The sequence below is a fragment of the Sceloporus undulatus genome, chromosome 2 (assembly GCF_019175285.1).
Source record: "Sceloporus undulatus isolate JIND9_A2432 ecotype Alabama chromosome 2, SceUnd_v1.1, whole genome shotgun sequence".
Classification (NCBI taxonomy): domain Eukaryota; kingdom Metazoa; phylum Chordata; class Lepidosauria; order Squamata; family Phrynosomatidae; genus Sceloporus; species Sceloporus undulatus.
In genome coordinates this window covers 495,442-505,745 of record NC_056523.1, presented here as the reverse complement: position 1 = coordinate 505,745, position 10,304 = coordinate 495,442, and the positions used below count along the sequence as shown (strand labels likewise).

The following is a 10,304-nucleotide window of genomic DNA, read 5'->3' as shown; positions in this document are numbered from 1 at the left end:
AACCTAAAAATCCATCAGACTAACCCTTTGTGCTCACTCTTAAGGCTGGAGGATGAGAGAAGAGGGGTCAGGGCTCCAGGACAGATTATACTTGCTTACCCAGGATGGTTCCTTCTTTAAATAGAGTTAAAATACAGGACTTACATTGACCCATGGATAGGCTTTTTGGGTCAATTTTTGACCTAAATTTCTAGAACTATACATGAGCATATAATATACAGTGAGTCCGCTCCATAATGGTCTTGTTATAAGTGGCTTTCAGCTTATGTGGAAGCCGCCAGGAGAATGGCGTGTGTGCCCATGGTGCGCACCCATGGCCACACAGCAGCACAAGCCCCAATATCTAATGGGGCTTGAGCATATGCGCTTTTTGTCTTACATGGGGGGGGGGTCGATGATCTCCAGCTAAGGCAAGGGTGGACTTATTGTCATATAAAACACACATACCTAACAAATGTAACCACCACTTAAGTATGATACAAAAACATATTTACAATAACACCATGTGGCTACAGAGGCAACCATCAGTTGCCCACCAAAATGCTAGGTACAAAATGATTTTTACAACACATGTCGACATTTGAATGGCTAAAAAAAAGCTCCGGATAGTCTCTGCTACCTTTCTACCTGAGCTATTACCCTAAAGATTGCCTCTCTTATGAAGAATTCGCAGTATATCATCGCTTGATATTTCGAAAGGTATTCCACTTGTTCTCTGCAGCAAGGCCAGAAGGACTGGGAATACTAAAGGACTTTCGCTGAGTAATTGTGTTGTAACTAGCATTTTGTGCTTAGCATTTTGTATGGGCAACTGATGTTGTCTCTGTTACCAGACGGTGTGGTTGTAAAATAATTTTAGTCTCATGTTTAAGTGGTGGTTGCATTTGTTGGGATATGCACAGAAAGTGGACACATTTGCAAAAGAGTGGTCACTTTCACACAACATTGGGGCATTGAGCATATCAGCATTAACCGCACAGAAAGTAGACAAGTGAGTAAAAAGGGTTAAGTGTGGGTTATTTTGTGTTAAGGCTCAATGCCCACATGAGTCTGAAAACGATCCCGCTTTTGCAGGATTTTTCTGGGATTTAAATCCCATTTCTGCAGGGGACGTAAGCACTTAGCCTGCTGTGGGATAAACTCCATAGACTGGGAGTGTATCATCTCTGCCCCCCGCCATCCTCTCCTTCCCAAACTCACCCCTCTCTGGAACTGACTGAACCACTTGGGGGTTTCTTCTCCCGCGGATATGGCACCTGAGAAGAGAGGGAAAGCATTTCGATTAAAGATGCTGCCCACTGGTGGGATTCTTGAACTGGGACCATAGTAATGCCTTGCCACACATACACAACCCCACAATTCTGGAGTATGTTCTCCAAAGAAGGGGCGGGGGGCCTTTTCTACTCTGGGCAGCACAGCCATTGCGCCAACAATCAAATAAAAACAAATCCTGAGTATTTGCTGGCAAACGCCCGCCTGCGCATAGCCTCCTTGGCCGATGCCCGCGCCCTCACCAGCCTCCTTTTCAGAGAGCCATTTTTGCAACCCATTAATGGCCGCTCCAAAGAAAAGATGAGTTACCCAGAAGTGTTTGCCAATTCCTAGGAATTCCCCAATCCAGGTAAAAAAAGATTTTCCAGGAATTTTCAGGTATTAAAATTTATGGGGAATTTCCAGGGAATTAAACCTTTTGGTTGGGGAATTAAAAGCCTTTCCGTTTATAGGGAATTATTTCACTCCTCCCCCCCCCCCCCCAATTGCCTAAAATGCCTTTCCAGCCCCCAAAAAATGACTGACCCAGAAGTTTCTGCCCTCTTTTACCTTCCCAGACGGCTTTGCGGTCCCTTGACCCGGACATCCCGCCTGTGACCCAGATGCCCTGGGGAATTTGGGGGCATTTTGGGAATTTTCAGGGGGATTTCCTTCAAGGGTGATTGGCAACACTGGTGTCCAGCATCATGTGGAGCCTGGCCTTTTAAAATTCATCTTAGTTGTATATATCCTTTGGAACTGATTGCAATCCGCCCCGAATCCCATCTTGGGAGAAAGGCGGGATATAAACCCAGTATATAAACAAAACCCCAATTTCCTGCGCCTTGGCCCAAGTCCCCTTCCGCCGCAATCGCCCCTTCTTGCCTCTCGGGTCTCCTGGCTGGGGAAGACGCAGGTCTCTCCTCCGGCGGTGAAGTTGCAGAAGACCTTGAAGGAATCCCGGGAGCAGCCCTGGTTGGGGTCCACCCAGTAGTCGCCTGGAGAGACAGGAGAGGGAACCGTAAACACCCGGCTTGGGCTTTAAGAAGGAGAGTGGGAGAACTGTCATCATCATCATCATCATCATCATCATCATCATCATCATCATCATAATACACTTCTAGGACAGCTCTCAAGGAATCTTTAGGTCTTCCAGCAGGTTTTGTGTTCAATGTATTTGTATATTATTTTAGTACGCTGGTATATTTTATTATTATATTATATCGTATTATATTATTATATATTATGGTTTATTGTATTATTATAGTGTTGAGTTTTTATCGTTTTGTTCCTGACTGTATAGGTTTGATGTTCTGTCTTTTGGTGAAAAGGGCATCCCTCCACATTTGCGGCTTTGGCTTTTGTAGATTTGCTTATTCACGGATTTGTGTAATACACTCTCTAGGAATTTCTAGGTCCTCCAGGGCAACTCTTCCAGAATTTGACCATAGAGCTGCAATGGAAGACCTCAAGATTCCTAGAGAAAACACTTCTCTAGGCATTTGTAGGTCCTCCAACATGTTTCTACGGTCAACTTCTGGTGGACGTTGACCACAGGGCTGCGCTGGTAGATCTATGGATTTCTAGAGAGGTGTCCTCTCAAAATAGTGTCTATCTATTTGCAGGTTTCTCACTTCCATGGGGTCCCTGAGCCCCTAACTGTGGGGGGCCTACTGTATGAAAAACCATGAGGCCTCAAGTAGCCATTTGCAAAGGCCTCAGAGCCAGGGCAAGGTGGTAGTCCCCCTTGACATGTCTGGCTCAAAGCCCTCTCTGGGGGACCAAGGAGAACAGCCACTTCACCCACCGTCGGGGGTCTCCGGGCGGCTGAGCCAGAGGTCCTGGCAGGTGCGGGCGGGACTCTCCCGGGTGCCCAGTGGCTTGCGCATGTGCTCCACCTCCTGTCGGAGGGAATTGAGGGACCCGTAGATCTCCTCCATGCCCTGCGAGGGTGCGGGCCCAGCAGCGTCCGACGCCATCTTCTCCTCCTCCTCTTCCTCCATTTCTGGAACAATCTGGCTGCCATCCACCGAGCGCTTGTTCTTCTTGGGCCTCTGGATGGGCAGCGGCTGAATGACTTCGCCTGGTGGGCCCTGAAAGAGGAAGCGGGTGGCAGAGGAAAGCAGGCAGAGGGCCAAGAGGGCTACGCGGGCGCCATTTTGTGCCAACCAAACCCTAGGCATGTGGTGCAGCATAGCCCCCTCCAGCACAAAAGAGGAACCACTGAGGAAGAGAGGAAACAGCGGGAAACCCTGAGTGCAAATTACATGCAGGCATGGGATACCCTTAGAAGGCATTATCTATAGGGGAGAAAGGAGTGAAAGGTGGGTCAGGTGACTTACTGGGAGTCCGGGGGGACCAGTAACCCCACGCTGACCTTTAGGCCCTGCTTGACCCTAGAAAGAAAGAAACCCCCAAAGGTCAGTCCTCATGAGAGGGTCTTGGAGGAGAAACATGCCCACCCCCCAATATCCACCTTGTGGGGGGGGACACTCACCGTGGCTCCTTTGGCACCTTGGGGGCCGGGGGGACCCTGGAAAAGGAGGAGGAAAAACCAAGTTAGGGTGTGTCACTCAGGAAGGGGGAAAGGGGGGCTAGGGAGGGGGACAGGGGTCACTCACCGGAAGTCCGGGGGGGCCGGCGGGGCCAAGGGGGCCAGAGGGACCAGGGATGCCCTGCAGGAGGAAGAAAGAGCGGGGATGTTATTATGCAGGAGATGGGCTGCCTTCCTTCTTCTCTTTCCCTTCTGCCCTCTCCTTCCTTCCTTCTTTTTTCCCCCTTTCTGTGCTCCCTTGCCTTCCCTTATTTCTCTCCCTCCATTCCTCCCTCCTTTCTGCCCCTTCCTTCTTTCTTTTCTTCTTCTCTTTCCTTTCTGCCCTCTCTTCCTTCCTTCTTTGGTTTTAATCCTTTTTTCCTTCCTTCCTTCCTTCCTTCCTTCCTTCTGGCTTTCTATCTTTTCTTTCTGCCCTATCCTTCCTTACCCTTCCCCCCTCCCTCCTCTCTTCTCTTTCATTTCTGCCTCTACCCCCCTTTCAACCTTTTCCCTTCCTTCCAGCCATCCGTCTTTCCCTTAGGCCTTCTCCTTCCTTCTTCCTTCCTTTATTCTTTCCTCCCTCCCTCTTTTCTTCTTTCCCTTCTGTACACTTCTTTCTTTCTTTCTTTCTTTCTTTCTTTCTTCATTCCTCCCATTTCCTTTCTTCTTTCAGTCCCTTCATCCTTCCCTTCCCCTTCCTTCCTTCCTTCCTTCCTTCCATTTCCTTTCTACCTTCAGTCACTTCATCTTTCTTTCCCTTCCTTCCTTCCTTCCTTCCTTCCTTCCTTCCTTCCTTCCATCTTTCCTTCCGTCCTTTCATCTTTCCCTTCCTTCTTTCCTTTTCCTTCCTTCAGGCCCTCCCTCTCTCCCTCCCTTCCCTTCATTTTTCTTTCCCTCTCTCCCTTCCTTCCATTTCGTTTCTTCCTTCAGTCCCTTCATAGTTTCCTTCCTTCCTTCCTTCCTTTTGGTCCATCTAAAACCCAGCCAGGAAGGGGGAAAACACTCCTGCTTTCTTCTAGGGCCAAAACACTGCCCCAAATGTCTCCTCCATTCCCATCTGCAAGACCTGCCCCAGAACCTGCCCACCTGTATCCCCTGGGCATCAGGCACACCATATCTCTGTGTGTGTGTGTGTGTTTGTGGGGTCCTCCCTTGACTCCAAATGTGTGGATTACTATTTCGGGGTCTGTCTGAAACTTAATTCCAAGGAGGGAGATATTTGCGTCTGCCTTAAGCCCCTCGGAGGAAATGCCAAAGAGGCAGCTGTGCTCCTTGTGGAAACCGACATCCACGACAACAAAGCATCCTGTGTGATACCCTATAGACTAGGGCATTGTTTATGTATCCATAGGTAGCCGTGTTGGCCATGTGGTGAAGCACGAAATTCAACATCCACAAAAGTTTTGCGCATTATTGTATTGTTTTGTGGATTCTGGATGGCACTGCTTACAGTTCATGGATTATCATCTCATTTTTTAGAGCCATTTATGGGATCTGGTGCTTTCCACTTACTTACACCTGTATTTTTAAATATTATTTTGATTTATTTAAGGGATTTATACCCAGCCTTTGTCCTAAAATGGGATTGAAGGCAGCTTTTGTTCTGGATGGGAGTCCAACCCTGGCCTCCCGCAAAACTCACCGTTTCTCCTTTCGGCCCTTTGGTTCCTTGGGGTCCGGGAAGGCCGCGGTCCCCCTTGTCCCCTTGTTCCCCCGGGGGTCCGATCAAGCCAATGAGACCCGGGTGGCCCTGCGAGGAGACACAGAGAGAAAAACATATGGGGGTGAATGGGGTGGAGTGGGAGGACGATGGGCAGACTGGGACTTTGTGGCGCCCTCCTCTGGTCCCATTGCCTCCTAGGAGAAGTCGAACCTGGGAGAGCGGGCAGAAGCCACGATAGACTCACAGGTTTGGCTTTTGAAATATCCCTGTGATCTTCATAAGATAGATCTAAGATAAATAAATCTCCCTCTTCAGGGTTAGAAAAATATTGTAAACCTCAGAGAAATCACTGGACTCACAGACCAGTCCGTTTTACTCCTAGCGGAAACCCAACTCAAAAGGTAGACGTTGAGGCACAGTCGTACTTTCGGGGATCTTCCAAAGATCAATCCAAGATAAACAAATCTCTCTCTTAAAAAACACAAAAATATTGTAAACCTCGGTGAAATGACTGGACTCAACAACGGTTCCCAGTCCGTTTTACTCCTAGGAGAAACCCAACTAAGAAGGGAGGACAGACATAGAGTCACGCTCGTATTTTCGGCATTTGAACTATTCCTCTGATCTTCGAAAGATAAATATTAGATAAATAAACCTCTCTCTTAAAGATGACTAAATATCATAAACCCTGGGGATATTATTGAGCTTAGTAACACAGTCCAGTCCAAGTTACTCCTAGGAGAAACCCAGCTCAGACAGACATCAAGAGGCACTCATACTTTCGGGGTTTGAAATAATCCTGCGATCTGCAAAAGGTAAATCCAAGATAAATAAATCACTCCCTTAAAGATCACAAAATAACTGTAAACCCTAGAGGTATTATTGGGTTTAGTAACATAGTCTAGTCTATGGAGTTTATCACACGGGAGGAATCCCATGCAAAAAATGGGATTTCAAGTGAAACCCCCCCCCCCCAAAAAAAAATGGATTTATTATCAGTGGATTTATTATCATCCGGATTAATCCAACATTAACCTAGATAGAAAGTAGAAAAGACACGCAAAAGCGCAACTGATTTTCAGACAACGTTGCTGTTAAGGTGCATTAATGCAACATTAACCCGGCTAGAAATCAGACAAAAGATTATTCCTTTTACTTCTGGAAAATCCCAGAAGGAAAAAGACTCACATTTTGTTGACTTTCTAGCTGGTTTAATGTTGTATTAATCCTGATGTGTCTGAAAATCAATCACGCTTTTGCGTGTTTTCTTAGGATTTGAAATGCCATTTCTGCATGGGATGCCTCCCATGTGAGAAACTCCAATGTCACTGCTAGGAGAAGCCTGGCTCAGAGAGACTTTCACGACACACTCATACTTTCGGGGATCTTCAAAGGATTAAGATAAATAAAAATCACAAAAATATTGTAAACCTGGGGGAAATTATTGGACTTAAAAACACAGTCCAGTCCATTTCACTTCTCAGGCAGGAGACGCATTTGTACTTTTGGCATTTGAAAGATTACTGCCATCTTCAACGATAAGATAAACAAACGGTCTTTTGTGAAATCTAGAAATGCAGCACAAATGTAGTTAATTAACTACAAATACGGGCAATGGATTGTAATTCATTACAAGCCATTAATATCTAATTGTAATTTATTTCCAATTCACTTGTAACCTTATAGTTATACTCTATAATACTTTTGTATTGTTTTTAATTTGTAGTGCTTTAAATTTGTTGTTAGCCACCTTGAAGCCCCTATATTGGGCAAAACTTTATTATTGTATTGTCGTTATTATTATTACATAATTAATGGTATATAATGGTATATATTATAACTTGCGTTTGCACATAATTTACCGAAAGTGCTCTCAACCCAGAGACTGGAATTCTGACTTCTTTGGAATAGAATCTGCAGAAACATTGGCCATGCAGCCTGTCCGGGGATTCTGGGAATTGTAGTCCCAAAAAGTCACCTTTCCTCGATCTCGTAACTAAATAGCTATACTGAATCCTTGTCTGGCCTTGCAAGGCAATTGCTGGTTGTCCATTTCTGCGTTGCAATCGCAACTGGGCTGCTGTGTGCGCACTGATCCCAGAAGAAACCCACAGATCTCCTCCAACCCCATCAGGACTATAGGATCAAGGGTTATATCAGCCATTTCAGGGGTCCCGTTGAAACCAACCAGGTGGAGAAATAAGGTTCACTGTCCTCCAGATGTCACCCAGCCGCACAGAACCACACTTGGCCTATGGCAATCAGGGGAGTTCTTACATGGAAGACACTCCCTTGCAGGTATTTCAGCAGAGGCTGGACAGCCATCTGTCAATGGGGATGCTTTGATTAAGAGTTCCTGCGTGGAAGAATGGGGCTGGATGGCCCCTTGGGGTTTCTCTTCCAACTCTAGGACTCTATGATACGTACAAGGCAGACCAAGCGAGCTTGAAACCCCATCTCACCTTCTCTCCTTTGGGTCCAGAGTCGCCTCGCAGTCCTGGCAATCCAGGGGGTCCCTGTAAAACAACCAAGGAGCTTCTCAAAACACTCCCCCTGGGGACATGGGGGACTCTCTCTCAGCCCCACGGGACATGCCTCCTCCCACTCAACCCTCCAGCCCTCTAGAGTTCCCATCATGATAGAATAGATGGGAACCTTCATGGGGCCGGGTGCGTGAAACCCACTCCAAACTTGGACTACAACCCTGAGTGGCCAGAGCCTGTGAGTCACTAACTCAGCCATTTGAGCCCTTCTGCACCAGAATGACTCCTTCTCTCTTCAAGGAAAAGATGCATGCCATCTACCAAATTTTGATGATATTAACAGACTCCTGGCCCCACAAGGCATTTGGCTGCCCCCCATGAGCCCTGAAGCAAACTCTGGGCCACTCACCGTCGGTCCAGGGGGTCCAGCTTGACCCGTGGGCCCCGGTTTGCCTTGAGCGCCCTGGAAGAGAAGGCAACAGAAGGGAGGGGGGAAATATTAAATAGTGCCCCTCAGGCCCTGGCAAGACCCACCGCACTGCCCTCTGTGGGGCAGCCCCCCCTGAGTGCTGGGGATTCTGGGCTCTACAATCCAGAGGAGCCGTCTCCCTCTCCAGAACAGAGGAGGGCACACCCAGCTGTCCCCCTTCTCCTGCCCTTCCCATGACGGAAGTCGGCCAGACCACCACATTCCCCCCAACTCCAAGCGCCCCACGCCAGCTCCTCTCCACCCCATAGCCCCACATCCACCCACTTCGCAGGCAGTGACTCCCCCCCCAAAACCAGGAGGAACCCAGAGGTCTCTTTTGGGCTCTTTTACTCACCACGGATCCAGGGAGACCCCTCAGTCCATCTGTCCCCGGCTTCCCCGGGGGTCCCTGTGGCCCTACGGACCCCGTCCTGCCTGGGGGTCCCAGAGAGCCCGGTTCCCCCTGGAAAAAAGGGCATAATTACATGGGTCCCCATTGTATACGGTTTTTAAACGACTCTTTGAAATCACTTCCAGCCAATTTGTTTGAATGCCCTGGACAGTTTTGATCACGTTCTTAAAGCTAACCTTTAAGGTTATCCCTTATTGCATTGTTAAACAAACCCGGGAGGCAAATGAAAAGTCTTCTTTCCCCCCCCCTCCCTCCGCATTCTCTTTCGGATGTAAAATGGCGAGAGAGGGTCATAAAAGTGACCCATTTGCCAAGTTGGAATAATCTGTTTGGCAAAAATGACGCTTTTACCACACTTTTACAACCTGAAGAAAATGAGAGTCACGCAGAGGCAGAAAACAAACCACGATTTCGGATGAGACTGTATTGTTTTAATGTGTAAGCCGCCCCAGTTGTGTGGCACAGAGAGGCGGGATATAAATACATTTATTATTATTATTATTATTATTATTATTATTATTATTAGGCTCCTGGGTTTGGTTAATAATGCAATAAGGCTCTTAGCTGCTTAGTGTTAGTTTTAATTTGCGCATCTGTCTTGCATTCCTGTTTGGGCAATATATAAATAAAGATAATTATTGCTCTTTGTAAAGGCAAAATATTTATAATTACTGACATTTATAAAAGGCAGAATATTTAATTCTGCCTAATTAAACTGTCTAATTACCAATTTGTAAGCCACTCTGAGAGCATTTTTGAAGAGTGGGGTATAAATACATTAAAAATAAATAAATAAACCTTGATTGATATAAAGGCAGAATTATTGCTCATTACATGGCAATATTTATCATTTTTGATCTTTATAAAAGCAGAATATTTAATTCTGTTTAATTACATATTTGTAGACCAGTCTGAGAGCATTTCTGAAGAGCAGGGTATAAATACAATATAAATAAATAGACAAATAATCCTTGATTTATATAAAGGTAGAATTATTGCTCATTACAAAAGAATATTTAGAATTATTGATCTTTATAAAAGCCGAATATTTAATTCTTGATCTATTCAAAGGCAGAATTATTGATCTCTGAGGTCCAAAACACACACTGCAGAAATAATCCAGTCTGAGACTACTTTAAGTGCCCTGCCTCAATGCCAGGGGATTCTGGGAACTGAAGTTTTGTGAGACTTGGAGCCTTCTCTGTCAAGAGAGCTCTGGGGCCACAATAAACTACCATTCCCAGGATTCCCTAGCACTGAGCCAGGGCAGCTAAAGCAGTCTCAAAGTGGATTATTTCTGCAGTGTGTTTTGGACATCAGAAGCACAAAGTTGGAAGGTCTCTCCAGGGGCAATCTGGTCTGACCCCTTGCCATGGGGGAACCCACTACAAGGTGGACATCTGACCTCTGCTTAAAGACCTTAAAGGTTATCTTGACAGCTGTTGAACCTTTCAAGATGGGCAGAACTAAAGCCCATGTCCTCTTTGCCCGGT

The 10,304-nt window shown here is 46.5% G+C and overlaps 1 protein-coding gene across 9 annotated transcripts in view; it reads right to left on the bottom strand.

Annotated features, from left to right (window-relative positions):
• Nucleotides 1-10,304, bottom strand: part of COL11A2 (collagen type XI alpha 2 chain) — a 95,168-nt gene that overhangs the window by 6,122 nt on the left and 78,742 nt on the right. For all 9 annotated transcript variants that reach the window (XM_042448153.1, XM_042448152.1, XM_042448155.1 and 6 more), the window contains 9 exons: nt 8,755-8,862; nt 8,340-8,393; nt 7,910-7,963; nt 5,427-5,534; nt 3,873-3,926; nt 3,749-3,784; nt 3,594-3,647; nt 3,059-3,344; nt 2,137-2,249 (listed from right to left, as the gene is read on the bottom strand). In XM_042448153.1, the coding sequence (XP_042304087.1) occupies nt 2,137-2,249; nt 3,059-3,344; nt 3,594-3,647; nt 3,749-3,784; nt 3,873-3,926; nt 5,427-5,534; nt 7,910-7,963; nt 8,340-8,393; nt 8,755-8,862 (867 nt within the window). The remainder of the gene's footprint in view (nt 1-2,136; nt 2,250-3,058; nt 3,345-3,593; nt 3,648-3,748; nt 3,785-3,872; nt 3,927-5,426; nt 5,535-7,909; nt 7,964-8,339; nt 8,394-8,754; nt 8,863-10,304) is intronic.